Genomic DNA, 17,568 nt, shown 5'->3' with positions numbered 1-17,568 from the left:
CCTTTATCTTCTATAGATATGTTGAACTTTCATTCAGCATTTCATTTACTCATTCCACAATTATTTATTGGGTTCCTACTATGTGCCAGGCATTGCTTACTGCTCTAGGCATCTGAAATGCATCAGTGAACAAAACAGCATTCTGTTGGAGAAAAGTAGACAGTGGAGAACAAAAACATAATAAAGAAGTAAATTTCTGGGTGCAGTGGCTCATGCCTATAATCTCAGTGGCTTTGGAGGCTTGAGGCCAAGGGTTCAAGACCAGCCTGGGCAGGATAGCAAGACCCCATCTCTTAAAAAAAATTAGCCAGGTGTGATGGCTTGTGCCTGTAGTCCCAGCTACTCAAGAGTATTGCTTGAGCCCAAAAGTTTGAGACTGCAGTAAGCCATGTTCACCCTACTATACTCCAGCCTGGGTGACAAAGCAAGACCCCAACTCTTAAAAAAAAAACAAAAACGAAAGCATATAGTATAAGTGATAAATCCCATGGAGAAAAACAGAAAAGAATGTTGGGTAGGACATGGGAGATAAGGAGCGCAGAGCCATTTGGGTGCCTTCACTGCAAAGCAAGATTCATGTAAAGACAGAGGAAGTGAGGGATTTTGCTGTGTGAGTGGCTGAGGAAGACTATTCTAGGCAGAGGGGTAGAGAATGCAGTGGCCCTAGGATGGGAGCGTGGCCCTTCCATTCTATACATGTCGAATTTATACTTTTAGAGATCATTTTATTCTTGCCAGGCACAGTGGCTCACCTGTAATCCCAGCACTTTGGGAGGCTGAGACAGGTGGATTGCTTGAGCTCAAGAGTTCAAGACCAGCCTGAGAAGCATGATGAAATCTTCCTCTACAAAAAATAAAAAAAATTAGCTGGGTGTGGTGGCAGGTGCCTGTAGCCCCAGCTACTCAGGAGGCTGAGGTGGGAAGATCACTTGAGCCACAGAGGTTGAGGGTGCAGTGAGCTATGATTGCGCCACTGCACTCCCGCCTGAGCGATAGAGCAAGGCCCTGTCTCCAAAAAAAAATCATTTTATTCTCATTTAGTTAGGTAAAATGTCCTGAACCTGGGGAGACAGAAGATAAACCCAAGAGGTAGTCTGACATCTTGAACCTAACGTCTTATTTTTAGTTCTTTGAAACCATAAGGTGGACATGTGATACCTTTGCTTTTCTCTTTTCGTTTGAGAACCTATAGGCATTTTGTATCTTTTTTTCTTTTGATTTTTACAGATTCTCCTTGTAGTAGGAAACTCTTAATATAATATCTCCTTTGTAAATGAAAAAAATGAGAATCAAAAATAATATGATTCTGGTTGGGCACGGTGGCTCATGCCTGTAATCGCAGCACTTTGGGAGGCCAAGGCAGGTGGATCACGAGGTCAGGTGATCGAGACCATCCTAGCTAACACGGTGAAACCCCATCTCCACTAAAAATACAAAAAATTAGCCAGGCATGGTGGGATACACCTATAGTCCCAGCTACTTGGGAGGCTGAGGCAGGAGAATCGCTTGAACCCAGGAGGCGGAAGTTGCAGTGAGCCGAGATCGTGCCACTGCACTCCAGCCTGGGTGACAGAATGAGACTCCATTTCAATAAAAAAAAAAAAATAAAATAAAATATAAAATTAGTCAGGTGTGGTGGGGCGGGCCTGTAATCCCAGCTACTCGGGAGGCTGAGGCACGAGAATCACTTGAACCCAGGAGGCAGAGGTTGCAGTGAGCTAAGATCGCACCACTGCACTTCAGCCTAGGCAACAGAGTGAAACTCCATCCAAAAAAAAAAAAAATACTACTAATAATATGATTCACCCAAGCAATAAATGACATAATGACAAAGAGCATACCTCATATGCCCTGATTCTATTTGCTTTATCTATCCAATTTTTGCATACCATTCTATCACCATTACAATTTTTTTTTTGAGACAGGGTCTTGCTCTGTTGCCCAGGCTGGAATGTAGTGGCGTAATCTGGGCTTACTGCAGCCTCAAACTTCCAGGCTCAAGCCATCCTCCCACCGCAGACTCCCAAGTAGGTGGGACTACAGGCACATGCCACCATGTGCTGCTAATTTTTTTTTCTTTTCTTTTTTTTTTTTTGTAGACAGGTCTTGCCATGTTGCCCAAGCTGGTCTCAAACTCCTGGACTCAAACGATCCTCCCACCTCAGCCTCCCAAAGTGTTGGGATTATAGGGATGAGCCACTGTGCCTGGCCACCATTACAACTTTAAACATAAAAAAATACATAGAATGTTGAAGGAGGAATAGCATTTTCATTTTACTGATTGATTTATTTTCAACAAACGTGCATTTATGCAACAAACATTTATTAAGCGTCTACCATGTGCCAGGAAATGACCTAGATATTCAGACCATAGTAGTGAAAAATGATAGACATTTATTATTAATTTTTATTTTATTATTAATGATAGACATGTCTATTCTTATAAATTTGAATTTTAATGGCAACTGACAGACAATGAACAGATTAAGTAATAAAATCTTCAAGGGGCCTTGTAGACTTTGATAAATAGTCTAAATTTCAGTTTAAGTGAATTGGAACACATTGGAAATATATTAGTTGGAATGAGTATTGGCTGCATATAATAAGGACCTAGCTAGTGTGGCTTAAATTTATTTATTATTAAATGCATTATATTTATGTATTTCTCATGTAAAAGGCTTGCCTCATCACTGGGATTAGTATGGAGGCTTCATGATCATCAGGGTCCTTGGTCCAAAACAGCTGCTGAGGCTCCAGCCAGCACATTTAATGCCAGGAGGAGAAAGAAGCCAAAACATGAAAGGATGTCCCCTTCCTTTTAAAGGATCTTCTAAAAGTCCTACCCAGTATTTCCTCTTACATCCCATTGATCAGAACCTACTCACATGACTATATCCAGTTGCAAGGGAAGCTGAAGAATGTTGCTGTCTATTACTAATGCGAAAAGGGGCAATGGAGATTGAGATGGGAAACCGGCAGTTCCTGCCACAGAGATCTGAATCATGCTTTTTAAATGGTACTGCCTTCTCTACAGAAACAGATTGAAAAGGATAGGAATAGAAGGGAGATTAATTTTTTGCAGTTGTCCAGGTAAAATTTTGGTAATGTACTGAGGTGGTGCTGTAGTGAAGATGGACAGAAGACGATGAATTCAGATATGTTTTTGGGTACGGTCAATGGGACTTTCTGATGGACTGAATAGGAAAGGGGGTAAGAAAAAGAAAATAATCAAGGATCTTGCGCAGGTTTTTGTCTTGAGAAAATGGATATATGACAGTGATGCTTACTAAGATAGGAAAAGTTGTAAGTGGGTATAAGTTTCTGGAGGAGAGATTCTGGAGGAGAGCCACCGCGCCCGGCCTAAAGACATTTTAATATCAAAAGTGATACTGTATAAGAGAGTTTCTGTTTGAATCATGTTAATTTTGAAATGCCTATTACACATTCAAATGGCAGTTGCCAAGGTGGTATTTGAATATATGGGTCTGTAGTTAAAGTAGATGTCAAGGCTTAGATATATAAAATGGAAATCCATTAGCATATGAATGTAATTAAAAATCATGGGCAGATGAAACTGCCTAGGGAGAAATTGTGAATGGAGAACAGAGCCCAGGACCAACCTGAGGTTTACCAACATTTAGAATGTTGGTAGAAGAATAGTAGCCAATTAAGTGGGTAACCAATTCCCTTATAACACACAAAACAATGTGTGCTAAAAGAATCAGTGAAAAGAGAGAGTGTTCACTTGTCTTAAATGCTGCTGAGAGGTGATCAAGTGCAGACAAAGATGTAGTCTTTGGATTTGGCAACATGATGGCCACAGGTAACTTTAACAAGAGCAGTTTTAGAGAAGCAGGGTGACAGGGTCATAATTCAATATATTCAGCTGCTAGTCACTAAGGAATCAATAAATAGTAATCTAGGAGAAGAGGTGGCCAAATTGATTTCTGTGCAGTACAATAAGGACTATGATACAGGTCTGCACAGGGTTGATGGGCACACAGGAATTGGGGTACTTATCTATGGGGGCAAGTCACAGAGGGCTTTCAGAAGAAGGTGATAACTTCTTAGATGTTCAAACTGCATCTATAAGATGTATGGAGTAATGCATTAGCCTGGGGGCCAGAAAACCTAAGTTCTAGTCCTACCTCCACCACTAACAGATATATGACCTGAGATGAGCTCCTTCCCCTCTCTGGGATTCTTTCTTCTGCCTGAAGGGAGAAATGGCTGGACTAGACAAGCCTCATTTGTTTTCTGTTTTAAGATCATTATGGAATTTTCTAACCTGTTCAAGTCTGCTTAGACAGAAATTTTTAATTTAAGATTCTCTGCCCTTCAGTTAACCTTTTGGGGTATTTCATTTAATTATCTATATTTCTCCACTGGAAATTGATGTCACTTTCTTCAGGTTTAATTCATAGTTTTTACTGCAGAATAAATTAGTTAGGATAATGTTATTAGCTATCACAAACCCCAGAATTTCTATGGCTTAACACAAGAGAGTAATTATTTCCACCTTATGAAATAATCCAGTGCAAGTATTGACCAATGGTTTTGCATGCAGTTAGCAAGGGACCCAGGCTCCTCCCAACTTGTGAGTTTGCTATCCTTCAGGTTCTTAGAATTACTTTCTTTCTTGTGGAAAGAGAAGGCAGAAAAGATACATAACCATCTCAGCCTAGAGGTGACATACATTACTTCTGATCTAATTCTATTGTGAGAACTCATCATGTGGCTTCACCTAAGATGCAATGGGGACTGGGCAATGTGGTTTCTGGCTGGGCAGCAACAACTCCGTAAAGGGAACAAGAGTCTTGGGTAGACAGCAGATATCTCCAATACAGAGAACATTTCAATGACCCATACAACTCATTTGTTTATTTTCTAGCTGAAGAAGAGCTTATCTTGTCCAAATCAGAGATTCCTGAGACATCTGCATTTTTTCCTGAAAATCGCAGGTAGAGGCATATATCATTGTTTAGGAAGTAGAGCATAAACAATTGTCATTAAATTCAGAACACTATTGGAATCATTTGTCTGGCCAGTACTTTTGACCTCTTAGATGCAAGTGGGAAACTTTGGGAGGTATGCATGGTGAGTTTAGTCAGTAGTATCCACACTAGGTTTTATTATCCTGCTCTTTTGTTTTTAAAGATATTTTATTTTATTTTATTTATTTTTTCAAGATGGAGTCTCGCTCTGTCGCCCAGGCTGGAGTGCATGCAATGCCACAATCTCAGCTCACTGCAACCTCCGCCTTTGGGTTCAAGTGATTCTCCTGCCTCAGCCTCCTGAATATCTGGGACTACAGGCGCCTGCCACCACACCCAGCTAATTTTTTGTATTTTTAGTAGAGATGGGATTTCACCGTGTTAGCCAGGATGGTCTCGATCTCCTGACCTCATGATCCGCTTGCCTTGGCCTCCCAAAGTGCTGGGATTACAGTCGTGAGCCACCGCGCCCGGCCTAATTTTTGTATTTTTAGTAGAGACGAGGTTTCACCAGGTTGGCCAGGCTGGTCTTGAACTCCTGATCTCAGGTAATCCACCCGCCTCGGCCTCCCAAAGTGCTGGAATTACAGGCGTGAGCCACCGCGCCCGGCCTAAAGATATTTTAATATCAAAAGTGATACTGTATAAGTTACTATTATTTATTTCTGCATATGGACAGTTCTGAAGAAATAAGAGAAAAGATCTTGAGTTTCTTTGACCATGTTTTAACAAAAATGAAGACATCTGATGAAGACATTATCCCTCTGGAATCTTGCCAGTGTGAAGAAATCCTAGAGATTGTCATCTTGCCTCTGGCCCACCATTTTCTGGCTTTGGGAGAAAATAACAAAGCCTTATATTACTTCTTAGAAATTGCATCTGCTTATCTCATCTTGCGTGATAACTACATGGTAAGCTGTTTCTACCCAGACCACCTCCACCCTAGAGACAATTCATAGAACATAGAGCCAGAAGGGAAGCTCCAGTAGGCTTTCTGATTACATCACATTGTATATTCCCGACAGCACCCCTTTCCACTGAAAATCACATTGCTTAGAAGGGAAATGATCTAAGATTGAGAAAAGAGAATTGGAATACATTGCAACTAGCATCGTAAATTATTTAAAATATTGCCACCTTTAGAAATTTGCCATGAATTGTCTACCTGTATGGGAGGTATGGGGGCACATCTCATTCCCAAAATGATGCAGAGAGGACTCTTAGCATAGTCTTCCTCAAGTGGCACTTACCTTCTGTTAAGCCTAAAATACCTGTGAGCGCAAAATACCTGTAGGTCTTCGGATGAGTGCAATTCTGGTTTTTTGTTTTGTTTCTGAGATGAAGTCTTTGTCACCCAGGCTGGAGTGTAGTGGCACGATCTCTGCTCACTGCAACTTCTGCCTCCCGGGATCAAGCCATCCTCCCACCTCAGCCTCCTGAGTAGCTGGGACTGCAGACATGTGCCACCATGCCCAGCTAATTTTTTGTGTTCTTGGTAGAGATGAGGTTACACTGTGTTGCCCAGGCTGGTCTTGAACACCTGAGCTCAAGGGATCTGCCTGCCTTGACCTTCCAAAGTGCTAGGATTACAAGTGTGAGCCACTGTGCCCAGCCAATTCTGGTTTTAATCTTGTGATCCCCAAAGAGGCTCTCCCTGCCTTCGTCATCACGCAATGTGTGCTAGATTGTCACACATACCGTTAAACCACCAAAGCACTAGTGAATGTTTCTCTAGGGTAATTATAAATAAGGTTCCAGGGCAATATGCCCCTAGAGATGAGGGGATTTGATACACATAATGAAATAAACAGAATTCATTGTTAAGTAAGTTGGAAATCACTGAGCTGAATACAGGTAAATAGATGCCTTTAGATACTTCAGGGCCTTTGATATGCTGAGATACATATAAATCTGTTCAGAGGACACAGAAGGGTAAACGCCAGGCTAGGCTGAAGCATACTGCGTTTCCCAAACTTATTTGCCCTTAGATCTCTTTTCATGGAGCAGCTGGCTGGGCTAACCTTCCATGAACTCACTTGAGGAAATGTCTTTCTGGGCCCTTGCTTCATCTGACTTCAGCCAGCTTCAGGAAGACCTTCATAGACCTTCCATAATTAACAGTTGCTACTGGTCACAGCAGCCTAATCAACCCTCCTACCTTAGATTTATATAAAATTATAAAATTAAGCTATTAAAAATGTCACTAAGTTCCTGTCCTTGAAAGCATTTATGTTAAGAATGAAAGTCTCCTGCATATTTCATGCACATATTCGAGGTGATGATGGGGATGTAGCCAATGAGTCCCAGGAGGAGGAGGCTTAGGTAGCCCTGGGGGCCAACTTTCTAAAACCTACGCATACCCCATTTCATTTGACAAGAAGACAATGATTGGAAGCACAGCCTCAGTGCAAGGTCCCAGAATGTGCCATTTGTACCCCCTCTCCCATCAAACTCCAGTGGGACTGGGGCTGGTGGCCAACTCATCATGTCTCCCTCTTTTTTTGCCTCCCACACATACCCAACAGGATGCATGAGACTGGGAGATATTGCCTCACCTTATTTTATTCTTCAAGTCTGATCTTACCTTGGTGTGCACACATGCTAAGATTTGCCTAATGATGTTGGGAGGTGAAGATGAAGTGATGAGAGTTGTGCAGGGACTTACTTCCTCATCCACCTCCCAAAATAACCCTGGCAAAGGAAATGGGGGTGATTCATAATTCATTTCAAAACTGAAGACCAGCTTCTCACAGAAGTGGGGATGCTGGTCAAGGGAAGTGGATGTGTTGTTGGGAATAGGGAGGTTGGGGATAGAATTACTGAGAGGAAGAAATTGGCTTGAGGGAAACTTCGGATAAGGCAACCTAGATGATAGTGTGAGGAAAGGTGGAGATTTCCAGATTCATTCTCTTGATGGAGTGATCCAGCAGACAAAGGTAAGCATGAAGGTGAGATCTTTACCCATCAGCTCCTGTCTGGAATTTAGAAGCCCATTTTAATCAGTGGAGCTGGGGATGGAAGTGGAGGTGGTAACTGAAATGGCTCCTGCATCTCTTGCTTCAGTAGAGTCTGGGGCAATGGCCCTTCTGTGGGCTCAATCCCTGCTGAATCAACACTTTTCTACTCCTTGGGCTGGTTACAGGCATACATGTATTTGAATGAAGGAGAGAAGTTGCTAAAAACTCTCGAGAAGGACAAATCTTGGAGCCAGACATTTGAGTCTGCCACCTTTTACAGCCTCAAAGGTGAGGTAAGAAACCATTAAGGACTTGAATTAATCTGTTATATATCTTAGGCCTTTCCATAGAAGTCATCCCTATACTTTCTACACCCTCCTCCCATCTCTTGCCACAGACTACTAGCCAAGACTCTAGAAACTCAAATCCCTGGACTCCAACCTCCTCACCATGGCTTACAAGCAAGATCTTCCCTGTCTTCCAGGTTGATATCTTTTTTTTTTTTTTTTTTGAGAGGGAGTCTTGCTCTGTTGCCCAGCCTGGAATACAGTGGCACGATCTCAGCTCTCTTCAACTTCCGTCTCCCGGGTTCAAGTGATTCTCCTGCCTCAGCCTCCAAAGTAGCTGGGATTACAGGCATGCGCCACCACGCCCGGCTAATTTTTGTATTTTAGTAGAGATGGGGTTTCACCATGTTGGCCAGGCTGGTCTCAAACTCCTGACCTCAAGTGATCCACCCGCCCTGACCTCCCAAAGTGCTGGGATTACAGGCGTGAGCCACCGTGCCCGGCCCAGGTTGACACCTTTATGAAATATTTTTGTTACAATCTCTAAAAATGGACCTGAATGGGTAAACATTGTCTCAGAGGTAGACAATGCACAACTAAGATGCTAAATCCTAGTCATTCAACCATCCTTCATGCATATATCCAATAGACATTTTCTATTATGCCAGGCATAGGAAGGTTTTGTTTCTGGTCCATAAATCACCTTTTTTGATAAGAATCCCCAAAATATGGGCCGGGTGCGGTGGCTCACGCCTGTAATCCCAGCATTTTGGGAGGCTGAGGCGGGCAGATCACGAGGTCAGGAGATCGAGACCATCCTGGCTAACACAGTGAAACCCCGTCTCTACTAAAAATACAGAAAATTAGCCGGACGAGGTGGCGGGCGCCTGTAGTCCCAGCTACTCGGGAGGCTGAGGCAGGAGAATGGCGTGAACCCCGGGGGGCGGAGCCTGCAGTGAGTCGAGATAGCGCCACTGCACTCCAGCCTGGGCGACAGCGAGACTCTGTCTCAAAAAAAAAAAAAAGAATCCCCAAAATATGGATTGTTGGGACCTACTGATTAAGTTAGAATCATCGCTTTCCCTCTTTTCCTCTCTTCCCTCCCCTCCCACCTCCCTGTAGGTCTGTTTCAATACGGGCCAGATAGTGCTTGCCAAGAAAATGCTGAGGAAGGCACTGAAGCTTCTCAACCGAATCTTTCCTCACAACTTAATCTCCTTGTTTCTCCATATCCATATCGAGAAAAACAGACACTTCCATTATGTGAATCGGCAGGCCCAAGAGAGCCCACCTCCAGGGTAAGGGAAGGAGCTGGGGAGAGCAGACTGTTCAGTCTCACTCCCCAGAAAGCCCTATACATAATCCATGTCAGCCTCCAAAGCCTGGCCTCCAGGGGGCACAAGGACTCCTGTTTGGCTCTGACCATTCACTGGGGAGGAGGCGAGTGTGGGAGGCGCTCCCAGACCAGGGTTGCCACAAAGTACTTTACGGGCAGTTTTTGCCAAAGGGAATTTTGATGACACAAACATAAGGGACCTCATTGTAAGGTAATTCTAGTGTCTGTCCTAACTCATCTAGCCCTTTAACCCCCATGGCCATCCGTGTTCTCATTGGATGGATCCTGCACCACTGCTCCTGGGACCTCAGTCACAAGCCCTCTTCCATTAGGTGCTAAGACACTGGGTTTTGCCCCGCCCCGAAGAAAAATAGCAAGCCCTGAAGACATTTGCCAAAGGACAAAACTCCCACCCATCTAGGAATCTCAATAGGGATGTGGGTTAAATGGGGGTATACGTTGGTCAAAATTGTACTGTTAAGATTTGGGCATTTCAATATATGTAAATTCTACCTATAAGATAACTATAATAATAATGAGTGGGAAAAAATAGTGAGTGGAGAGGTAGATGAAATAAGCATGTTGCTAGTTGTTGAAGGTAGGTGTTGAGTGCATTTCGCTCATTATACTCTTGTTTGCTGTGTGTATGCTTGGATTATTCTATAAATGTTTTCAAAAATATTCCACCTATCTAGCAATTCATGCCAAAAGAGATGCCGCCTTGTTGGGTACCTGAAGAGCTGACAGAGGACACCTCTTCCATCTTGGGGGAGCTCAGTAGCTATATTACTATAGGTTCTGCCTAAGATACAAACATCTATTCCTATGAGCAAGCTACTACAACTCTTTTGCAACCCCATCAAAAACTGCCTTCCCCAGCTTCCAAACATGTTTCTTTAAATGTAGGGAATCCTGAGGTGAAAAGGAAATGTAATGGAGCTGAGCTCCTGTGCACGGTGGAGGTGGGCTCCTGGGAATACCTGGCTGTTCCTGGAAACCCCAGGAGGAAGGGCTGGGAGATGTTCAGCAGAGATCTCTCTGAGAAGGCAGTGGTCTTTGCATTACACATAAGGTTGCAGGATGCCTCAATTTGAATTTCAGATAAACAGTGAATACTTTTTTTAGTATACATCTATCATATGAAATATTTAGGACATACGCATTCCATAAAAATAAGGTTTAAAATTCAAATTTAACTGGGCATCCTATATTTTCATCTGCTAAAACAGGCAATTTACACATTTTACATTTTGTAAAAGGAGTAAGAAGTACCTGCACAAAGGGAAAAGGTAAAAAAGTGTTGAAGAAGAAAAAACTGAGGAGCTGTTGGCTTAAAATATCCGCAGGTCAAAAGGTTCTCATCTCAAAAATGAGTATGACATGGAACAACATTTAATGTCAGAGTGTCCATGACCCTCATGAATGCCCTATAAGAGATTTTACCCAGGGCTGGCTGTTGTGGCTCACGCCTGTAATGCCAACACTTAGGGAGGCCGAGGCGAGTGGATTGCCTGAGGTCAGGAGTTCGAGACCAGTCTGGACAACATAGTGAAACTCCGTCTCTACTAAAAATACAAAAAAAATTTAGCCAGGCGTGGTGGCGTGCACCTGTAATCCCAGCTACTCAGGAGGCTGTGGCAGGGGAATTGCTTGAACCAGGGAGGTGGAGGTTGCAGTGAGCCAAGATCGCGCCACTGCACTCCAGCCTGGGCGATAAAGCGAGACTCCGTCTTAAAAAAAAAAAAAAAAGAGATTTTACCCTGTCCATGTTTCCTTAGAACCTTTTAAAAAAATCATTTCCACATCATAATTTAGAAAGTTTATTTTGCCAAGGTTGAGGACACACCTGTAACACAGCCTCAGTAAGTCCTAACGACATGTGCCCAAGGTGGTCGGGCACAGCTTAGTTTTATACATTTGGAGAGACATGAGACATCAATCAACATATGTAAGAAGTACATTGGTTCGGTCTGGAAAGGCGGGACAACTTGAAGCAAAGGCAGGAAGTTGGAGGGAGCTTCCAGGTCACAGGTAGGTAAGACACAAACGGTTGCATTCTTCTGAGTTTCTGATTAGACTTTACAAAGGAGGAAAATCAGATATGCATCTATCTCAAAGAGCGGAGGAGTGACTGAATAGAATGGGAGGCAGGTTTGCCCTAAGCAGTTTCCAGCTTGAGTTTTCCTTAGTGATTTTGGGGGCCCAAGATATTTTCCTTTCAAAATGCAATAGTTAAAAATGCTCATTTTTTGGCCGGGCGCAGTGGCTCACACTTGCAATCCCAGCACTTCGGGAGGCTGAGGCAGGCAGATCACCTGAGGTCAGGGGTTCAGGACCAGCCTGGCCAACATGGCGAAACCCCATCTCTACTAAAAACACAAAATAGCCAGGCATGGTGGTGTGTACCGGTAATCCCAGCTACTGGGGAGGCTGAGGCAAGAGAATCGCTTAAACCTGGGAAGCAGAGGTTGCAGTGAGCTCAGATCATGCCACTGCACTCCAACCTGGAGAACAGAGCGAGGCTCAAAAAACAAAAAATCCTCTTCTTTTTTTTTTTTTTTGTAAACTAAAAAGTACCCGAGACAGGTCTCAATCAATTTGTAAGTTTATTTTGCCAAGGTTATGGACATGCCCAGAAGAAAAAAAAAAAAAACACAAAACCACAGAAACAGTCCCTGTTTGAGACTGCAGTATTTAAAAGGGAAAAGTGGGCTGGAGGAAAATGAGGGAGGGCATGATAATAATCCACGTTGCAAGATAAAAGGAGCAGCTAGGGGAATAGTCAATTATGTATTGTCTCACGCTCAGTAAATAGGCACTTAACGTAGGATAAGGCAGACATAGAGTAGCTACCTGTGCAGATAAACTTAACTTTTTATCTGTAGCTGTCTGCTAAGGAACAAAAGGAAAGGCAACTTCTTGCATGACTCAGCTTTCAGCTTAATTTTTTCCTTTCGGCATAGTGAATTGGGATCCTGAGTTTTTATTTTCCTTTCACACCTTTGTTGAGCTGAGAACTAGTTCCTGAAAGCAGTGTGCAATGGAGAAAATAATACATTGGGCTTTTGGGCTGGAGGTAGATGGAGTTTGAATCCTGGCACCACCACATTCCAGCTGTGTGTCTTTGCCTTAATTACTTAACCTGAGTCTCACCTTCCTCATATGTAAAATGGAGTCAGTTATTCCACTCTTTTGTTACAGGATTGTCATCAGAATCAAATGTGATGAATAATATCAATGTGCTTTTTAAATAGCTTCATTTAGCAATTACCTGACACAGGACAGACGCTTTACATAAATTATCTTAATCATTACAAAGTAGGTATTATGATTCCCATTTTACAATGGAGAAAATGTGCTCCATAAAAATTAATGTGCTTGTTTGTCAGTCATGGAGACAGGCCTCAAATTCAAGTCAGTTTTGATTCCCAGGCCCATAGTGAGGACACCATATACCTGTGCTCCCCTAAAGCATGGTAATGATGATACCTTTTATGTTCCATTTGTGTTTACTTTATCCAATAGGAAGAAGAGGCTGGCACAACTTTACCGGCAAACTGTCTGCCTCTCCTTGCTGTGGCGCATCTACAGCTACAGTTATCTTTTTCACTGCAAGTGTTATGCCCAACTGGCAGTTATGATGCAAATGAATACTGCACTGGAAACTCAACATTGTTTCCAGGTAGGGGATTTTTGTAGCTGCTCCTTTAAGTTTCTGAATTTCATTTGGGAAGAAAAGCCTAGTGAAAGCCAATTAGGATTCAAAATTCTGAGGATTTAATAATAGAAGGCTTTCTGACTGGCTTGTTTTGACAAGGCCAGCAGTTCTCAAACACTTTGGCTCCAGGATCACTTCACACTCTTAAAAATTATTGAAGATCCCAAATAGCTTTTATTTATATGGGTTGAATCTATTGATATCATATAAGAACCAAAAGCCGAGAAAATTCTAAAATATTATTATTATTATTATTATTATTGCTTTTTTTTTTGAGATGGAGTCTTGCTCTGTCACCCAGGCTGGAGTGCAGTGGCACGATCTCGGCTCACTGCAACCTCCACTTCCCGGGTTCAAGAGATTCTCTTGCCTCATCCTCCCGAGTAGCTGGGACTACAGGCATGCGCCACCACACCCAGCTAATTTTTGTATTTTTAGTAGAGACGGGGTTTCACCATGTTGGCCAGGCTGGTCTTGAACTCCTGACCTCAGGTGATCTGCCCGCACTGGCCTTCCAAAGTGCTGGGATTACAGGCATGAGGCACTGCACCTGGCCTAAAATATTATTTTAAAATAAAGATAACAAGCCTATTACATATTAACATAATCACCATTTTCATTTTTTAAAACTCTGTTCCCCCAAACAAAAAACGGGAAATGTGGCATTGTATTAAATTTTTGCTAATATTTTAATGTCTGGCTTCATAGAAGACAACTAGATTCTCACATCTGCTTCTACTTTCACTGTTGCAATATCACATATGTTGCCTCTGGAAGACTCCAGTGTATATTCATGAGAGAATGAGGGTGAAAGAGAAAAATCTTAAAGAATAATTCTTTTTTAAAAAGATAGAATTATAACTGATAACAAATATGGAAAGTACACATCAAAGATTTTATTTAACTCACTGAGTTGACTCAATCAAAATTAGTAAGATTGGAACCAAGTGGTTCCAAGGAGAATTCAGTTTACCAACGGATACAAAACTTGTCTAGTAACAGCGTAACAATCACTTGTATTCCACTGAATATTTACATTTCTATGAAAAACAAATCATATCACTTATATTATTATCAGTTTTCTGCAACATAGTTGTAAGATAGTCCAAAGAAAAATAGAGATAACTTTGATTAGTAAGTTAGGTAGGACCCCCACTAAGTTTGTGTTTTTGCCCATTTTAAGGTCTTTCACTACTTTTCCTGTCACAAATAATGCCTGGATATTAGCTAGGCACGGTGGCTCACGCCTGTAATCTCAGCACTTTGGGAGGCTGAGGTGGGCGGATCACGTGAGGTCAGGAGTTCGAGACTAGCCTGGCCAACCTGGGGAAACCCCATCTTTACTAAAAATACAAAAATTAGCTGAGTGTGGTGGTGGGTGCCTGTAATCCCAGCTGCTCAGGAGGCCGAGGCAGGAGAATTGCTTGAACCCAGGAGGTGGAGGTTGCAGTGAGACGAGATCGCACCATTGCACTCCAGCCTGGATGACAAGAGTGAGACTCCAACTCAAAAAAAAAAATTTTTTTTTTAAATTTAAAATGCCTGGATATTATGGAACTAGCTTTGACCTCATGTGGTCTCTGAAAAGATGTCAGGGATCCCTAGGGCTCCCAGGATGAATTGGGAGAACCACTAGTCTAGGTCATAACCAAAGAAGCCTTTGACTGGATGAAGAAGATATCAGGAGACATGATCAAGAAATTATTAAGCTAAATGAAACCCATCTAATGAGAGTGACCTTGCTCCTTTATAAAAGTACATTAAGTCGGCCGGGCGCGGTGGCTCACGCTTGTAATCCCAGCACTTTGGGAGGCCAAGGCGGGCGGATCACGAGGTCAGGAGATCAAGACCACGGTGAAACCCCGTCTCTACTAAAAATACAAAAAAAAATTAGCCGGGCGTGGTGGCGGGCACCTGTAGTCCCAGCTACTCGGAGAGGCTGAGGCAGGAGAATGGCGTGAACCCGGGAGGCGGAGCTTGCAGTGAGCCGAGATCGTGCCACTGCACTCCAGCCTGGGTGACAGAGCCAGACTCCGTCTCAAAAAAAAAAAAAAAAAAAAAAAGTACATTAAGTCAGCAGGCTGGGCGCAGTGGCTCACGTCTATAATCCCAGCACTTTGGGAGGCTGAGGTGGGTGGATCATGAGGTCAGGAGATCAAGACCATGGTGAAACCCTGTTTCTACTAAAAATACAAAAAAAAAAAAAAAATTAGCTGGGTGCGGTGGCGGGTGCCTGTAGTCCCAGCTACTCAGGAGGCTGAAGCAGGAGAACGGTGTGAACCCAGGAGGCGGAGCTTGAGCGAGCAGAGATCGCTCCACTGCACTCCAGCCTGGGTGACAGAGCAAGACTCCATCTCAGAAAAAAAAAAAAAAGTACATTAAGTCTGGGTTTCTTCCTCCTGGAGTCATTGTCAAAAATTAAGGGAAGGGGTCAAGTAGCACCATAAATGTTGGAGGAGCTTAGATTCCTAACCTGGAGTCTGTCCTCTACATTAGTTCCTTTCGGTGAACTTAGGCTGGCTCTCCTAGAAGACAGAAGTATTTATAAAGCCCATCAAGATTGACCCCTGCCTATTTCCCATCCTCTTTTAGCTCCGTAGGCTATGAAGGAGCCACAAACCCAGCCATATTGGTCCTCTTTTAGTTCCTCAAACACAGAAGTTTAATCCCATCTGTCACCGGATGTTCCCTCTGCTTGGAGGGAACTGGTCATGGCCACCCATTCACTTTCTAACCTGTCACTCTGTTTTAATAGGTATTAATACCATTTGACAATTTCTTGTTTGCTCCTGCATTGGTTCTTGGTCTCTCTCCCTTACCAATGTGTAAATCCCATGGAAGCAAGGACCTCTTCAGCTGTCTTGTTCACATCCTAAGTTTCTAGAACATTTGCAGTTGCTCAAGAAATTTATATCGACTGAAATACTTCTCCACACTTGGAGCTATATCCTAAGAATTGTGGTAGAGTTGGGGTGGGGAAAATAAAAAGTCAGGATAGAATGTGAACCAAGACATTTGTCTTCAAGGTGGATGGGATTGAAAGCAGAGAAGCGCTCCCCTCAGTGCTCAAAAGCAGGTGAGGGACTCAGCATAGGAGAATGGAAAGACCCAGACTGAGAGCCAGAGGATGGTTTCCAGGACTCCGCCTATCTGCAGTGTGACCACTGGCAAGCCACATAAACAAGGAGCTTTATATTTTCTCTGTAAAGTGAAGCAGTTGGACCTCCATTCTCTTGGTCCAAATCCAAGAGGTCCTAGGCTTTATTACAGCCTTGGATTTCTCGTGCCCAACAATTCTGTCTCCCCCACCACCAATTCTGGCTATCTTTACCTTCTGGTAGCATTATCTGGAGCATGTTCCAAACCAGGAAGAAAGGAATTCTCTAAGACTCACTGTGGTTTAAGTATCCAGGGACCTGCTATAACACAGAATTTGTAGGCTGCTTATTTTGTCCCATCTGAGGAATTCCAAGAAAAAAGCCTCTACTCTAAAATACTTCCCCGACCCCAATACTCCCACCACTAGAGACACTATATTTTTCCTGTTTGTATTTTTCAAAGTAGTTTACGTGTATTATTTTGTTTTTGTATACATAATAAAACTGCTTCTTTAGAAGGAACTCTTTTCTCCTCACTATTATCTAAGCATGTATGCTCTGAAGCAACTTTATCTTTTTAAAGAGTTGTTTAGAGTAACCAGTTTCTCTTAAACCTCCAAATTAGATTTATTTGTTTGTTCATTTTTGAGAAGGGTCTCACTCAGTCACCCAGGCTGGAGTGCAGTGGCGTGATCATGGCTCACTGCAGCCTCAACCTCCCCTGCTCAAGTGATCCTCCCAAACACCTCAGCTTCCTGAATAGCTAGGATTACAGGCTTGTGTCATCATGCTGGCTATTTTTTTTTTTTAATCTTTTGTAGATATCAGGTCTCACTATATTGCCCAGGCTGGGCTCAAACTCCTGTGCTCAAGTGACCTCTCGTCTCAGCCTCCTGAGTAGGTAGGACTACAGGCATGTGCCACCATGCCTGGCTAGTTTTTGTTGTTGTTGGAACAGGGTCTCACTATTGTGCCCAGGCTCATCTGGAACTCCTGAGCTCAAGCAATCCTCCTGCCTCAGCCTCCAGAAGTGCTGGGATTATAGATGTGAGCCACTGCACCTGATCTCCAAATTAGGTTTAAAACTAGTCCTTATTTAAAAAAAAAAAAAGCCAAACAAACCAAACCAACTTTTCTTTTTTGTTAAATTACAAAAGTTATACATGCTTGTTATAACA

The 17,568-nt window shown here is 42.8% G+C and overlaps 1 protein-coding gene across 7 annotated transcripts in view; it reads left to right on the top strand.

Moving 5' to 3' along the window:
• Nucleotides 1-17,568, top strand: part of ADCY10 (adenylate cyclase 10) — a 104,455-nt gene that overhangs the window by 72,092 nt on the left and 14,795 nt on the right. For 6 of the 7 annotated variants that reach the window (XM_063625076.1, XM_063625077.1, XM_063625074.1 and 3 more), the window contains 5 exons: nucleotides 4,892-4,961; nucleotides 5,674-5,905; nucleotides 8,137-8,244; nucleotides 9,361-9,536; nucleotides 13,100-13,256. In XM_063625076.1, the coding sequence (XP_063481146.1) occupies nucleotides 4,892-4,961; nucleotides 5,674-5,905; nucleotides 8,137-8,244; nucleotides 9,361-9,536; nucleotides 13,100-13,256 (743 nt within the window). The remainder of the gene's footprint in view (nucleotides 1-4,891; nucleotides 4,962-5,673; nucleotides 5,906-8,136; nucleotides 8,245-9,360; nucleotides 9,537-13,099; nucleotides 13,257-17,568) is intronic. The other variant, XM_063625079.1, reaches the window with a different exon arrangement.

Source organism: Symphalangus syndactylus, chromosome 12 (genome assembly GCF_028878055.3).
Source record: "Symphalangus syndactylus isolate Jambi chromosome 12, NHGRI_mSymSyn1-v2.1_pri, whole genome shotgun sequence".
Classification (NCBI taxonomy): Eukaryota; Metazoa; Chordata; class Mammalia; order Primates; family Hylobatidae; genus Symphalangus; species Symphalangus syndactylus.
Note: the sequence above shows the minus strand (reverse complement) of the source record. Positions and strands in the feature narration are given on the sequence as shown.